This window comes from Dicentrarchus labrax, unplaced genomic scaffold (genome assembly GCF_905237075.1).
Source record: "Dicentrarchus labrax unplaced genomic scaffold, dlabrax2021, whole genome shotgun sequence".
Taxonomy (NCBI): Eukaryota; Metazoa; Chordata; class Actinopteri; family Moronidae; genus Dicentrarchus; species Dicentrarchus labrax.
In genome coordinates, this window is record NW_026136701.1 from 7,219,711 (window position 1) to 7,237,101 (window position 17,391).

The following is a 17,391-nucleotide window of genomic DNA, read 5'->3' on the forward strand; positions in this document are numbered from 1 at the left end:
TAATAATTTATCATTGTTCATAGAGTCAAGAGTCTGTCAGCTTTATTCAATTTATCCCTTGGAGGGGATTTTAATACTATTTTTGATTGACTATAACTCGAGGGCCTCCAAAAAATACAACCTCTGACTGTGAACTCAGTCATACATGTTTAGAAAGAAAAACCCTCAACAAAAACGTGTACATGGTGCAATAAGAATTTTTCATTACAATCACATATTGATTTCTGCCTCGTTCCTAGTGATCCTGTTAATCTGCTTGTAGACGTTTTGATAGAACCAGCTTTTTGACCAGATCATAAAGGGATCTTCATTCAACCTGATCAAAAGGATACTTTATCATCAGAGCATAGTTAGATAAAGGTGGAACTGAATATGACACTTGGGAAGGCAGTTCATAGAAATCGTAGTGCTGCAACTAACGCAATTATTTTCATCATCAATTAATCTACAGATTGATTGTTTGGTCAACAAAATGTCAAAAGTCAGACTTTGGGTTTTATACTGGCAAAACAAAATATTTTTCTTATTTTATCAATCCAAAACCCAAAGATATTCAGTTTAATATGATATGAAACATGAGAAGCAAAATATCCACATTTGAGATGCTGAAAACAGCATATTCTCCCATTTTGGCATAATTACAATATGTAATAACATAACTGATTTCTTTTTACTGATCAACTAATTGATGCAGATTTACAAAACACCCCTCAAACACTAAATCAGAAATTCCCACAATATATCCTGTGAACACCAGGGTTACTCAGAGTGTAAAGCACTGTTCATTACTGAAAACATTCAGCTAATTTACACAATTTAATGAACATATAATGGACATATAAGCACCTGGTAAAGGTTGATTTTATTATTGTTACTATTATTTTAAGTTAACGACCAAAATAAAGATCTATGAATCGGGAAACAAAATAGATTTCGTTAGATCTTTAATTTAAATTTTTTATGAAATTCTACATAGGCTAGTGTACATGAACATACAAGTTGTCACAAATCCCTTGATCTGCTTAAATTCTGACCATAACACATTTTAAGTAGTGAATATATAAATGTAGTGCACAAGATGCTCCTCATTCTCTTTGTCCTGTCTTCCTCCTCTTATTCTCTGGCCTCTAGTGAGTTGATGTCTTTGAGCTCTGTAGAAAACCGCTCAGCCAGGTCTCTATTGGCCTGCAGGAAACCCCCCAGTCTCTTCAACTGCTCAGTGTCCTAAGGAAGAGACAGATAGTTGGTTGAAGTCATGTAACATATTTCATGTGAAAGTTCATGTGGACATCTGTGTTTGTTCTTTTGCACCTCTGCCTTTGTGTCATCTGCTTCATCTTCAGCAGCAGCAGCAGTAGCAACATGCAGTAACTCCTGCAGTCTCTCTTGTAGTAACTCAGTCTCCCATTGGCTGATTAAGTCTGCGCTTGTCTCCCATTGGCTGACAGAGTCGCACTCTATTCCATCCATGTTAGCAGAATCCATTCGATCCAAACCAGAGACACATATTGACAAATCAACGGCCAGCATCTGGACAAACAAAATGCACACAGACACAAACTGAGACACCAAATAACACTAATGCAACTGGGACTGGAGAGCTTCCAAAACACACACACACACACACACACACACACACACACACACACACACACACACTCACACACTCACTCACTCACCTCCTCTATCTGTTGGCCGACTCTTGCCATCTGTGGTATGGGGCTGAACTGCCTTACAAGGTTTTTCAAACTGGTCTCATAATGCCACATCCAGTCATTCTTCACACGCAGTTCACAAGAATGCATCAACTCGTTCCTGTAACGGATCACCTGAAATCACACACACACACACACACACACACACAACACACACACACACACACAAAAGAAGAAAAGAAAACTAAATATAAAATGCACCTTATTCTTGTGGTGGTTAGGCAATGATTGATGCGCACACCTTTATTTATTCTCCTTTTTAGTTTGTGAAGTCTCTTTAAATGTGAGTGTTATATAGTATATCAGATTATTATTTCTTTAACTCCCCATCATTTAATGAGGTGCTCATATTTAGCGTGAATATTTTATTGTTATAAAACAATCTATATATACACACACATCTTTTAATATATATATAGCCTATATATTAGTATATCTCATGTTCCCCCCAGTATATAAGGCTTTGTCATTCTGATTTAAGAAGCCCAGTTCAAACAATATGAATATTTACCTCTCTCACACATTTTAGATCCACAGACTGGAAATAATCGCAGTAGTTGATTAGGTTAAGCAGAGCAGAGGCATCGCATTGATCTGCTGCCTTCACTTTCCCCAGACCCCGTGGCATAAAGGCCTACAGAAAGAGAGAGAGAGCTTCATTCAGGTGAATCTTTAGATCCTTTTGAAAACTCTTGAAATTTACACTGTTCCACAAGTAAAACAAACTCAGATGCCACAATCTATGAATTCAATTTATCAGCAGCTCTATGAGCCACAGAAAGGGATCCCTCTGACAGACAGACACACGGTGTTTTAATTGTTTGTACTATAAAGCAATAATTCTTATTTCCTGTGAAATAAAGAAATAGAGAGTAAAAGACCAGTGGTTGTGCTCTCATTCGTTAATCAGAATCCGAACCAGAATCCAGTTAATTGACAAGTAGGTTTTCACATACAAGGAATTTGCCTTGGCAAGTTTTGTGCAGAACAATTAAAGATAAAAAAATATAAAGATAAAATAGAGACGATAAAAAGAGACAATATATACAAAAGAGAGACATTATATACGATATGACCGTTACTTAAATAAATGAATAAAGAAAGAGCCTTACAGGAATATCCAAAATGTTGTCCAGGGAATGTGCAGGGTAGCAGTGTGACACATATTTATATTTGCATTGTTTAATATAAAATCCAAGCGATGGGCATTCATGTACCACATGGATTCAGGGTGGGTAAGGGAGCCAGTGTCAGTGGGGGTCCCAGGACTTGTTGATGAGGCAACTAATGACAACTATTCTACTGTGTCATACATAATGTAGTAATAGCCTGATAATGTCAAATGCTACTCACAGCAGATTTAAGTCAAGTGTGTGTGTGTGTGTGTGTGTGTGTGTGTGTGTGTGTGTGTGTGTGTGAGTGAGTGAGTGAGTGTGAGTGTGAGTGGACTACCTTGGCCAATTCCCAGTAGTCTGTCCTCCAGTTGGGAGGGAAACAGTTCTCCCAGTTCACTGTGGCTGTCTCTCGCTGTCTGTGGTGTCTTAGGATCACTGTTTGCCACACTGAACAAGCCTTGCATGACATAAACTACACACACACACACACACACACTTACTTAATCATGTTACTATAGGATACCACAGGGGACTCACAACCACATTTAAGTTCCACAGAAACAAGAATTAAATCAGGAATAAGGTTAATGTACAGACTAATCCAACCTTAGTCCCTCTGGGCCTGCATGAAGAGCTCTCACAGGGTTTCCGCAGCAGGCTGTTCTGATTGATCAGGTCTGCGTGGAAAGCTCTCATACGTTGGCTGATGAAGGGGTGCAGCCCATCCCTCAGTAAGAGCAGACACCGGCCTGCTTTCAGCCAGTTCTTATACTCTCTGTCGTTGAGACGGGCGGCCAGCTCCTCAAGAACCATGTCGGCCTAATTTCCTGATAGGACACATAACAAAGAAACGGAGCAAGTTCAGACAAGTCCTCCTCATGTTAGCTCCACCCTCTCCGGGCCAGCAATAGGGCCGAGCGGCCACAAGATGGCGCTGTGTACTTTAGCATCGCCAGGATGGGGCTTTTTGCTGCTGCTGGTAGTTTGAGGAGGTGTGCTGATGGTGGCAGAAAGCTTTAAATAAACTAATACAGTTCGTACAGCCTGCAGAGCCATGAGACATGAGTGTAAATTGTTCTGGTTACACCTGGGTCCGGTGGGATGAGTCCACAATTTCAGCCTCGTCTCTCTGTGTTCGGGCTGCTGCTTTCAGCTGTCACACAGAGCAGACTAGCATCAGCTGGCTGCAGTTTCCATGCCTGTACTTTTCCTGCAGAGGTCCATAAGAAGCCTGTGGGCTTCAGGACATGTGGGTCAGGCCTGCTGTCCTACACCTGCTTGTCCAGGTGTGGGGTCAGGGCATGTCTGACTCAGACAGCAGGGCTGTAGCTCCAAGCACTAAAGCAACTACTGTATGGTACCGACTTTTTCAGGATGACTAGAGTGTTGACCTACCACCTTTTATTCCCAGGAAGCTGCAGAGGCTGATTATGCATTTTTCTGAGTTTTCTATATATTCTGTAGAGCTGAGAATGTGGGTGTGTCAGAGGGAAGCTCTTCACTGCATACAGGAGCAGAGTTAATGATTTTGAGGTGCTACACAAAGGTAACTATTGGCCCTCTGAATTCCAAACCTGGTCATTTTTAAATCCAGCCAATAAACATCTGTTGCTGACATTAAAAACTATGTGATGAACAATGTAGTGGATGCCTCATGACTGAAGAAAATAAGTCTACTATAGCTTGATTATAGTGAAGGGGTGGAAGAGGATGGATGTTTGTGTTTGCAGAGTCAGTTCAAATTAAAAAACAAACAAAACAAAAAACAGCTTTAATGCGTAATGGAATCTCGTCATGCAGATGGTTTCCTTTTTTCCCCCCATTATATTTAATATATGTTTTTTTGCCTCTGATTTTACATATTAAAGTATACAGTTTACAGTTGTTGGGGAGTGTGGCTCTCCAACGACGACTGGGACTAAAGACCACACGTTTTAAAATGTAAAACATGCAGGCAGTAACCGTATAACACAACCAAACCTGACTTGTGGGTAAAGTAGGCACCAGGTTTTGACAAGAAAGAGGAATGTGTGGAATAAAAAAAACAACAACTGGCAAATAAAGCCAACACGGTGACAAAAACTACAGCTCCTCAAACAGCCACTTGGGGCTGGCTGCAGAAGTGAGTGATCTCCGTGAGACCCCATGTTAAAATTCTCAACTTTACAGCAGTAATAGACTGGTGCAATAAACGTCTTCGGTCTGTAGCTAATTTTCCCGTTCATGACAACTGTTGGATCAGACCACACGGGCCAGCCTTCACTCCCCACATACATCAGTGAGCCTTGTATTCTCAGTTTTTGTCCACCTGATAAATGTAAGTTAAATATTCAATCTCCTTTTAGCTCTGTTTTGGTCTCCACCAACTCCTGAGGTAAAAATATCTGCCTGTCTTTGTCTGAGCAGCTAAAACAGCTCACACAGTGCTTGTGAGAGAGGTGTGAGTGAACCAAAACTGTAAAGGTTGGAAAAAATTGCTCAGTAGAGCTGAGCAGAACTACAATGTGCCCCCCTTTACATTACACATATTGATTCGATCTGTTGTTAAAATAAACATATTGATTATAGCTATAAATAACATAATACTTGATATTTAGTTTTTTAAGAGGCCCCTTAGGAGGTAAGATCGTCTACACCTTTGTTCACCATATCTGATTCCATAACCCGCTGGAGTCGATGCATTGTGCCTCCCTGAGGCAGCCCCTTATGAGAGGTGGCATCACCAAGCTGCTACATCTGCTGTGAAGATGAGGGCAGGAAAACCCAGAAGAGCCGGGCCAGCAGCTGCATGCACTGACGTCCCTGAGGCTGCTGCTGGAGGTGTTCATCAGGGAGGAGCTGGAGTTTCTGACAGATTCATGTATCAACTGAGACCAGGGGCTTGCAGGAGGAGGGAGGATAGACTAACCTCCACTTATTTCAAGCCTGAGCAGTATGAACAGACTTGCAGAAATTGTTGAAAGATAATACCTGCTAAAACACTTCAACTCAAAAAAAGCTATTGACATTGCACCATCCATTTCTGGGTCTGATGTGTTCAGTGGTATATATTTCTTATTGCTGCAGATAACTGTCCAGACTTAGACAACATCAAGTTATTTTCAACCTAGCTGCAGTTTCACAGCACAATAACGCCTCAGCTATTTACAACTTCTACATCAACATTAAATGTCAGGTCTTTGTATCAGATGGAACAGGGCAATGCTCTTCAAAAATAGTGCCAGAACAGGCTGCACAGCAGAAGAAGTTAGTCAGTAAACACATTTATTATACAAAAAATGCTTTTACACAATGAAATTTACACTGTTTCACAAGTAAAACAAACTCAGATGTCACAATCTATGAATTCAAGTCGGGTCAAGTCAAATTTATCAGCAGCTCTATGAGCCACAGAAAAGGGATCCCTCGGACAGACAGACACACAGTGCCAGGGCTACAACCCTACACAGGAGCATGTCATGGAGCCTCAGCCTCGTTCACTCTGGAAATCAACACAGTCTTTTGTATGAGACGCTGACTTGTCTTCTGATCACTCCAGTCTGCCACAGCTGTGGAGTCTGCTTCAAGCGGCTCGCCGGCAGACCCAGGAGGAAGCAGGGAGAGAGAGAGCAGGTGATCAGTGGAAGCACAGGAGGTGCTCACAAGAAAAATAAAACCATATCCAGCTGTGTCGCTTACACAGAATCAAGAGAAAAACAGCTTCTTTCCAGAGCTGCCAATGTATATTTAATTGTAATTATACAATAATTAAATATAGAAGAGACTGAGAAACCAGTTTATCACGCAAACAATTGTACGTATCCACACCCTGTATATCCATAGTTAGCAGGTAACAGCTGGGGTTTATCCAAGCTCACTTTGGGAAATCAATAAACGAAATAGGAGTAAACCAAGACTAGCTGAAAATAGGACTACAAATCATAAAGTGAAGATATTTGGGATGGTAAGATTCACAGATTTGCATCGGTGCACCAGCATGGTCGAGATACGATAGCCAAGTGTGTAAACTTGGGATGAACTCGGGATACATTATTTCTAAAACCTTTGCATCAGTAAAATCTGATTTATTTATCAGTTCATTAATTGTTACTAGAGGCCTTATGCTTTATTATTTAGAAATGTGACCAATAATTTGTGACCAAATCAAATCAAATCAAATCAAGTTTATTTGTATAGCCCTTTACAATAGCCGAAAGGTACCCAAAGTGCTTTACAACAAAGCCATGAAACAATACATAACACATATATAATATACAAATACAATTTAAAGTGCTGTAGTGCTGCTATTAAGATATCTTCTCTAAACTGTTTCTCAAGCTGCTTAGCATGGCAACACATTCTTTCAGGATTCATTATATTGCATTTTGTCGTTGCTTCAAACGTGTCTGTAATGTATCAGATCGTCTGCAATGTATTGGAACTGACACAGAGTATCGCATCAGCCTTAGTGATGGAGATGCACAGTCCTGGAAGCTATGTAACAGCAGGCATACTGGGTGAGCAGTTTCTTACAAGCCAGTACTTGTTAGCCACATTAGCAGTGTGGGTCGTAATGTCAGTCTGTTGATCAGTTGGACCACTACTTTGGTCCAGACTAAAATATGTCCAAAACTGCTCGATCGCCTTTAAACTTTGAAATAGGTAAGTTATCCCCGATAATATTTTGTCACCCCTATTTGTAGGATCATTCTGTAGACGTTCTTGGCGGCTCTCTCAAGGTTGTGCCAACAAAAGGCATTGCATTCATGCTGTTGAAAATAAAACTTGGACGACAAAAAACAAGCCGCCTTGGACCTTGCAAAAAAGGATAAAGTAAAACTGATTGTTTCATGTTCAAAAAGAGGTGAATACAACAGTGTGATGTTTTTAGCCATGCTATTGACACGCCCTTAGGGATGGAGATGTCAGTCCAGCACTTTAGTCCAGACTGAAATATTTCAACAGCTACTGGATCAATTGCCCCAGATGATGTATGACTTGAGGATCACCTGACCTTTCTAATAGCAATTATTGAATGGATTACCATGATACCTGGCACACATGTGTATGCCTCCCTCAGGATGAATTGTAAATAAACTGACTTCAATAGGTCAACATTTAAATGTGTAGGCTACACAGAGCCGTGGCTGTAGACTCTTAGTCCTGTAGTCTTAGAAGTGTTCAAGAGCCCTGCAGTAGAGAGTTGTACTGTGTAGTGTGTTGTTAGTTTTTATATTACTTATATAATGCAGTTTCTTCCTTCTTTCTCAGGCTAAAGGGAGACATACAAGACAAACAACTCAGCAGGACTGAAAAAAAAACTCCATTTGAGTTGAAGTATGTGTTTGCCTGTGTTCTTTGTTAGCTCTTTGATTGACTGCCTTCTGCAGTGCATTCTGGGATATGCTCAAGCCCCCATGACCCTGACTAGGAATAATGATGGAATCATACGAGACATACGAAAAGAAAGAAAGAAAGAAAGAAAGGTAAGTAGAGTATGTCACCATCTTGTTCTTGTTCGATTTAACTGCTGTACAGGATAACAGGCCTGGAAGTGTAGCTGAAATAGGCAGGAATAGTCACAGGATCCCCAATTAAAACATATTACATTACAATTATGAAAATGAAAAGAGGTTTGTGTTGTATCAAATAATTTCATCTTTACATGAAAATTTAATTAGTCTTTTAGGATGCACAGAGAAAAACAAATATCCCTCTATCTTTGTAATTGGATCTCTATGGATTTGACGATAGTTAAAGTAGATTAGGCACCCTGGAGTATGTGTGTGTGTGTGTGTGTGTGTGTGTGTGTGTGTGTGTGTGAGAGAGAGAGTGTGTGTGCATAAATGAGTCCTGCTCAGCAGTCATTTCAGGGGACACAACAATATTAATGTGGGTGTGTGCTCGCAGGTATGTAAGGGTGCAAGCGTGTGTATAAATACATATATGCATTTGTGTGCATGTGTGTATGTGTGTGTGTATGTGTGTGTATGTGTGTGTGAGAGTGCCCACAATCCCAGCAGGGTGTTTTTTTAAGCAGAGGAGATCAAAGAGACATTAGTATTCTGAAATAAATCACATGCCCAGGCCTCACTGTGTGGGTCCCCAAACACATACACAGGAGACACACACTCCCTCTCTGTGTCTCATTCTCTGCGTCTCCTCCTTTCTCTTTCCCCAACCATCTCTCTCTCTTCAAAAGACACCACTAGCCCCCACCACCACCACCACCACCACCACCACCTCCCTCCACCCTTCCCGCTCCTCTCCCCGGCCCCTAGCGGCCTTCAGAGCTATCTGCTTACTTGCTCTGAATCCTTTGTTACATCCTTTCAGTTTCTCACGTTCCAACTTGAGCCCCGTCTCCTCCCTCCGTCTGCAAATAAGCAGGAAAATGCTTTGTCAGAGAAAACTGTTGTTCATCGCTGAAAAAGTCAGAAACGCAAAGTAGGGGTTTTTGACAAGTATATCCTTAGGGAGAGACCTCCATCTCTCTCCCTCTCTCCATCTTTCTTCTCTCCTTCCCTTGCAACCCCCCTTTCACACCTTTCGTTCACTCTCTTTCTCCAACTCTCTTCTAGCTCAGCAGCAGAATGATTCCTGGTTATGGTGATTTTTTTCTTCTTCTGTTTTTCGTGCATGGGTATCGTTTTGGAGGAGTTTGAGCACTTCTTAGACTTTTGACAATGTTACGACTCACTCACAAGTTCTGGAGCAATGAGAGCTGTTCTGCTGGGCAGCCAGCATCAGCCGGACTTCACTTTGCGCTGAAAGATGGTCCCTGCTTTTGCCAGCGGGAGAAAGAGGGGAATAGAGGAGGAGAAGTGAAAGGAAAAGGAGAAAAATGATTGACTACTAGAGGAAGAAGCTCATTTTTAGCCAGAGAATTAGAATGAGTAGAACATAAATGCCCCCTGTGGCTCCTTGACAGTTGCAATATCCATGAGATTCAGGGTTTTCTTTGTGCTTTGTTGTCTGTGTGTGTGTGCATTTGCATGTATGTGTGCATGTGGGCACGTGTGTGGGATGGATAAGTTTAGGACAATGTGTACATGCATGTACTTATTTATGTGAGTGCGTGTATCTGTGCGTGTCTACTTGTGTGTGTGTCATTTTGATAGCCACCCACATGAATATGCAGATCAGTTTTAGAGAGCGTATGTGCTCAGCATTAAAGCCCACTCTCCACTGCTGACCCAATTTCACACACTGCAGTATGTGTGTGTGTGTGTGTATGCATGCACTTGCTTATCAATGCATTTCGCCAAGCTTGGAAAAATTGTGCGGTTAAGACGGAGGTGTGTGAGTGGGGGTGTGAGTTGGCCTATGAGTGTTTATGGTGTTTATGAGGCAAAAAACACATGCGATAAGTCTCATCCAACACAGTTAGCTGTGAATAGAAGAAAATTCACATTAATGCACGCTGACCAAACCACATACCTCTACAACCTGAACCACATTCTTGCTCAGTTTTTATCTCTCACGCAAATTGGTTTCTGTACTTCTAGACCCTGCCTCACTTTGATATTGCAGTATAGCACTATTAAAGTAGCTAAAGATTAAAGGACTGGTTTGACATCGAGGGAAATTTGCTTGTTCACTTTCTTGCCAACTGAAGATGGGAAGATTGATACCACTCTTTCGCTCATGTCTGTAGGATAAATATGAAGCTAGTTTATCTTAGCTTGTTATAAACTGAAAACAGGAGGAAACAGGTAGCCTGGTTCTGTCCTAGTTAAAGTTATTAAATTGCCAGAACTGCTAAAACTTGTTTGTTCAGTATGTAGTTGTGGTGTAGAGCGGTTTATGTGCTGCACTATTTCATAGCTAAGCTCAGTGATTTTCCCCTGCCTTCCACTGTTTATGCTAAGCTAAGCTAACAATTTCCTGGCTGTGGTTCCATATCAAAGAAATATTTTGACATTTTGGAAAAGCCTATTTGCTATCTTTCATAGACTTAGAGGAAAAGATAAAATGTCTGGCTGCTCTGAACTGCCAGCAACTTAAGCACTTAGCTTAGCATTTAAACACTAGGGGGAAAATAGATAGCCTAACTCCATCCAAAAGTATATTGATCAGCCAAGACTGGTAAAGCTCACTAATTAACATGTTATATCTTTGTTTAAATTCAGGGGTTTATGTAATGGACTATTTCCTAAGTGCAGTGACTTCCCACAGCTTTCAGTTTTCTTAAAGAAAAACGTTTTCTTTAAGCAGAAGACGTGAATTTTGAAGCAATAGAATTACAGAACTGTCCAAGATGTGTGGATTTGGCGACCCATGTATTATAACTTATCAACCTGACCAAACAACAACCTTTGCATTCATCAGCAACTGACTCTGATTGTCCCTAGAAATGCGCTTACATTCGCAAAATCTTTGACAAACTTAAAGTTTTTGGTGGTTAGTAATATCAGATGCAACCACTTTTAAATGTATGTGTCTGATTTACAACAGACATTGTATCAACAGACTTCCATGTTGTCAACTCAGCAGTGCCAGTCAGCAGAACCATCCAGGACAAACCACCAGTTCATCTAGCCACCAATAGATGGAGACGTTGAGAAGAGGGAGGCCAAGTGGTAGAGCTGAGGTAATGGCTCTCTGGTCTATTGTTCCCAGAATTCATCCTCACCCTCCACCCTCTCCTTCTGCCTTCCAGTCTAACTTCCCCCTCATGGACTTCAAAGGAAAGGAAGGAACTAGAAAATAAGGTGAATTCATTTGCCCCCCTATGCAATGCCTACACGTTGCAGCGGATGTGCTTTTTAATTGCTTGTGCTAAATACATAACCTATTTTTGTATCCTTTACAAAAGCCTAAATGATGATCTGGGTAGAATCTATGCAAATGCCAGAAGCCCTCATAAAACATTAATAAAACCTCATATAAGCAAAGCACCTTGAAAACAAGTTGCAAGAAAAAAAGGACACTGTAAAGCACAGCTCGGGCAGTGTATGGCTTAATAAGATCTGGCACTCGGTGCTGCAAACTCTGACAGACATTCCTCGGCATCTTTAACCCTCAAACCCAGAAGCCTTGGTGCAGACTGAACTCTGTGAAGTAGATCAATGGGAGGATTATCGCAGGACCAAGATGCCAGTTATAGAGCAGCTCTGTGCTGCCTCAGTGAGGGGAGAAGATTGAGAGGCTTTCCTTTGATCTTGTGTTGGCGCATCTGAGAGGGCCCGCTGCTGATGATAATGATGCTGAGGCCCATTGCAGAGAGCCAGGCTGGGGCTCGGCCCCGCTCTCGCTCCCATTCCTATACTGCCGATATAAAAGGCTGGCCTGTGGAGGGTTGAACGGGACAAACGGATTTAGTCGGATGGATTGTGGATTTGTGTGAATTTATCCCAACAAATGTTTTTTCTCTTCCTGGAAAGGAATGTTATTGATGCAACAGTGGTGTGTGTTTCTGTGTGTGAGTGTGTATATGCTCCAGTTGTTTCCTCCATCACATTAGATCCAGCTGAACACCTCTGTCCTCTTTCAAGGACACCCCTCCCTCCTGCATGTCTCCGTCCCTCAGCCCCCGTCTCTGTCTCTCTCTCTCTCTCTCTCTACTCTCTCTCTTTAACACACACACACACTTCACGTATACACACTTCACACACACACACACACACACACACACACACACACACACACACACACACGCACACACACTCGCACTTCCTCTCTCTCTCACTCTGTGTGACAGGCCACGGTGCTGGAGACGGCTGCTGACATTCTGGACAGTAAAAGGCTTAAGGTGGAATGTGTGTGTGTGTGTGTGTGTGTCTCAAAGGCAGACAGAGGAACCTCACAATTCTTCCTTCAGTGTATCTCAGCTCATCTTATCTGAGTGAGCGCTGTTGTCACACACAGAATCTCTAACAGCACACCGGTGCTGGCGTCTGGACTGTTTGCCAAAGCTCAATGATTATGATAATAGGATGTGAGGTCAATAATCTCTTAATTAGTGCTAAGTGGGAATTAGATTAGGATTTAGTTCATTTCAGAAACAGCTCTAGTTAACCAGATTAGCGCAGTGTGGATTAGGCCCGGGACGAGGAGGACACAGCAGCTGAGGTTAGAGAGGGAAAGGTTGACATGTTCAGCCTGAGGTCACAGCCGTGCTGACCAGGAACCCATTATCTGATTGGCTGTAAGTCAGGTTATGTGAAAGGTGTCTGTACGACCTATTGGCTACTGAGTGCTAGTGGCTGGAGGAGGAGGATACAGGGTGATACAAGACAAAATCTTAGTCACCTCACCAGCTCCACAGCAACAGAGCCTATCTAACACCTCTCTCACACATAGTCATGCTCTCCTCTCTCCTCCAGTGTTCTGTTATTTCTTTACTCTCCTCTCTCCCTCATCCCTTTGCTCCTAAAGAGCTTTTCTGTTCAGCTGACCTCCTATCCACTTCATTTGATGGGCCCCCGCTAAGAGGACTCCATCCCCTCTCTCGTTCTCCCTTTCCCTCGTCTTCCTCTCTCTCTTCTCACTGTCTTTGCGCTCTCTCTCTCTCTCTCTCTCTCTCTCTCTCTTTCTCTCATCATCATCCTCCTCCTCCCCGCCTTCCTTCCCTCGCTACCCCCTCTATTCTGTGGCCCAGCGTGGGTGGCTGAGTTTAATGAATTCTCTTTTCTCTCTGCAGCCAGGCGCTGATTTCTGATTGTGAAGAGGTGTGTGTGTGCGCGCGTTGTGAGTATATGTGCGTAAGAGTGAGTGAGTGAGTGAAGCGTTCACACACACACACACACACACACACACACACACACACACACACACACACACACACACACACACACACATTTTACTTACTCACTTTCACTGCTATGACTGTGATCATTTTATCAGTCTAAATAAATCTCGGCCTTTATCCCGATCGAGGCTTCAGGTTGCACTTCCTGTTTATTAAAGTAGGAAGTCGCAGACTGTCAGCTTTAAAATAGATTTGCCCCAGGATGTGTCTGTTGTTGCTGTGAACACTACCTGCTGTCTCCTGCAGCCAGAAACATGAGTCAAGAGTCTGTTTTGTCCTCTGCTTGTGATGTCTTACTAAGGCACAGGAAAATATAAAAACAGTCAATGACTGCAGAAAGTGTCCTAAACAGGACCCTGGATGATCTTTAGCTGACCAGATTGTGCTTTGTTGTATTAATGTGGTTGGTTGACAGGATTTCATACAGGCAACTTACACGCACACAAAGTCAATGTACCATTTTGTGCCAATGAAGCATCCATAGCAGGCTTTGCATCAGAGCGTGTTGGAGGAGAATTGTTCTCAGACAATGTAGGATTTGACAATGTGAAGTAGCGTATTGTCATGCTACAGTGATCTGCCATACTTGTGGTTACAGCTATCTGTACTGCACAGGGGCCAGCTTACTGTATATGGCTCTACCTGTTTAACTCGTGGCTACAGCTAAATGTGATGGTTGAAATAGCTGGCAAGATAAACCCACATTTTCATTTACAGAATAATATTTAAAGTTGTTTACCCAATTCTAAATGTTAAAGAATTTATAGGGAACCACCTTGGATCATTTGCTGTTTTCAGCGTAAGCGTAAAACCATCGAGTCTAATAGGGAAACCACGTTGGGTTTCATTCTACAGTTTTTAACCATGCGAGCAGTGGTTCAAAGGATAGTGCTGTCAGTCGGTCAGTCCGGCACTTTGGTCTACAGTGAACCACTGCTCCACCATTGCACTATTGTATACTGTCTACAAATGTTATTGTTTGTTTATATATAGATATATGTACAACTGTACAAAGTAGCTTATGTCTTTTTTGTTGAGCTTGTTTATTTATGCTTATTCTGTGTTTGTACATGGAGAGCAACATAAAACCGTCAAATTTATTGTATGTGTGCACATATCTGGCCTATAAAAGTGAGTCTGATTCTGATTCTGATATCTGTATATCTATGCATTTTAGCATCAGCTACTGACATCAGCATTTAGCTTAAATCACCACTGTGCCTAGCCTCACAGGGCTGCTAGTGTGGCTGTGGACTGTTTAGATCAGGGGTCTCCAACCTGTGAGGGAGAAAATTATTGGGACGGCTTGATTAACATCTATGTTAGATTGATGCTTTCAATAGAATAACATAGCAGTGTGTATTTTTACCTCTATTCATTCCCATATACAGGGTTGAACCAACTTGATGTGGAATTTGAATTGCTGGTGTGGAAGTCTGCATGTGTATTTACACTAAAGGATCTTATGAGAAAGGAAATAATATGAGTCAGTTTATCCAGCTCACCTATTGAAGGTAAACCAATTAACTGGTAGATTATGAAAATCTAAAAGTGCAACTCAGCAAGGGCTTAGGTCACTATTTGGGACACAGAGAATGAAAGCCAAATGCAGATGGGCAGAATAGGGAAGCATGGTTTCAACTCAGATCATACATTAATGGCTAGACTTAATATACTTTAGAATTGAATAAAAACGTATCAGTAATGTATTTAACTGTTTTGACGCAATGGAACCCATACGTACCCTTCTTTCAAGAGGAACATGCTCTGTGGGCACCTCATAGGCTGTTTGCGGGCCTCGTTGGAGACCCCGGTTTAGACTCTTGCAGCTCAGAAGTCAGAGAAGCGGCCATATAGCCGCGGGGTTGCTGATTCAATTCCCTGCCCTGGCCAGGAAAACGAGGCTTGGGTAACCTGAATGAAAACTGTCCATGTTTTCGGGAACAGCAAGTGACCCTATGTGTAGTTTCATTACAGCACCAAAAAGTGAATCTACTGTATGAAAATGAGGCAGAACTTTGCTTGGAAAGTGCATGGAGCTCAATCAACTTTCCAAATAAACGTGAAAAGTAGAATTTATAAACTGGGTTGCATTCCCCTTTTCATGCCAAATGCAAGACTTCAAAAGGATGAAACAATCCTCCCTCGATTCGAGCAGCGACTCTGAAAGTGGATCACTTCCACATCTCCACATCTGTCTGAGGTCACCGCTGGGGAGCAGGTGTTGCTGCCTCTGCCCTGCCTGCTGATTGGACGGATGGATTAGCTGCTTAACGAGGGGAATTTGTTTAATCTGATAATTGTCTCGGCGATGAAAACATATTCAGTAATTCTCTGTGGCCTCTGTTTTTCTGTCCTCCTGATTAAAGACACTTTCATTCTGGCGCGCACACAAATAATGGAACAGTTGTTGTTATGACCAGAAGACAATGCTCTGAGGTGCGCTGGCACACACACACACACACACACACACACACACACACACACACACACACACACACAGAAACAGTCCCCTGTGTGTAGCCCCCCTGTGGTATGGTAATGAGCTGCTAATCTCTCTGGTTTACACAGCCAGAATGTGTGTGTGTGTGTGTGTGTTTGTGTGTGAGCATTAAGGTGCAGTGTGGAAAAGCCTGAGGAATTCTCTTAGGCCGTCAACCTTCTGCTCTCACTTGGGCGCAGGCTGTCAACACATTAAATAGTGGAATATGTGTATGTGTGTGTGTGTGTGTGTGTGTGACAGAGGGAGAGAAATAGAAAGTGAAAACTCGGCAATAATACACTGTAAAGGCGAAAAAGAGGGAAAAAGAAGAAATTAGGGTCGAGACAGAACAGCAACCGCATGGATCAGGCAGCATCAGCGCATTTGTTTACTTCCCTTGTAAATGTATGCTTTCTTCATCTGATCTGTAAATCCTGACTCTCCTCTAACTCTCTCTTCTGTGTTCTTTTTTGTGTTTTGATGCTGCATTGCTGTGCGTGTGTGTTTATTTATTATGCCGAAGTCACATCACTAATTAGTCCCTGGGAGAAGCCCGAGGCCATTTGCAAAATCCCACTGATTAAAAACAAGTCCAAATCCAACCTTGTGTCGCATATGCACGCGCACACACACACACACACACACACACACACACACAGCCATATATGTGTGCTGAGGAAAGCTACTTACTGTCAAGGATGGAACACATGTGGGCGAGTGTTTGCGAAACCTAGCTCGCGCAATGCATGTTGAACGGCTGTTGAACGGGTGTTAGAGAGCTGTCAGTTGTTGAGGCCAGTTTAATATTTAAACTCGCCGTCTAAAGTTATCATACCCCAGGGTGGCTCCTGTCACATAGGAAACACAAGCACACGCTGGCGCACACACTTGGACGCACACACGCTCAAAGCCTTCAGGAGCTTCAGCTTGTCACAAATCACACTCAAGATGTCAAGGGCATCGTGCATTAGCAAGTGTGACAGACAGAGGCAGAGAGAGAGTGAGAGACAGACACATACAAGACAGAATAAGAGAGAGGGCGAGAGAGTCTACACAATATTTTTATCAGAATTTTGAATTATATTTACGTTTTGCACCTTGTACAACCTGCTTCAGCCAAAAAAATTAAGTCCTACCGATTAATCCTATTTGAATTTTAATTCGAGCAAAAGAGGGAGAGCGGATGGATGTGATGGATGCAGACAGAGGAGGAGCGAGGAGACTGGAAGGAGGAGAAGAGAAGGAGGAGACAGTGACAGCATGGGGAGAAGGGGAGGAGGGAGTGAGGGATGATGGGAGACGTAGAGAGGAGGAGGAGGGCGATAGTGATAAATTGCTTTGAACTTT

The 17,391-nt window shown here is 42.4% G+C and overlaps 1 protein-coding gene across 2 annotated transcripts; it reads right to left on the reverse strand.

Moving 5' to 3' along the window:
* Positions 1-927: 927 nt before the first annotated feature.
* On the reverse strand, positions 928-3,707 carry LOC127370492 (uncharacterized protein CXorf38 homolog). 2 transcript variants are annotated; one of them, XM_051412598.1, is made up of 6 exons: positions 3,437-3,707; positions 3,168-3,302; positions 2,227-2,349; positions 1,680-1,829; positions 1,312-1,530; positions 928-1,224 (listed from the first exon to the last, which is right to left on the reverse strand). In XM_051412598.1, the coding sequence occupies exons 1-6, from the start codon at positions 3,641-3,643 to the stop codon at positions 1,114-1,116; spliced, it is 945 nt and encodes a 314-aa protein (XP_051268558.1). In that variant the 5' UTR covers positions 3,644-3,707; the 3' UTR covers positions 928-1,113. The 2 variants fall into 2 exon arrangements, with proteins under 2 accessions (XP_051268558.1, XP_051268566.1); XM_051412606.1 differs by lacking the exon at positions 3,168-3,302 and having other exon boundaries at positions 3,437-3,696.
* Positions 3,708-17,391: the final 13,684 nt, after the last annotated feature.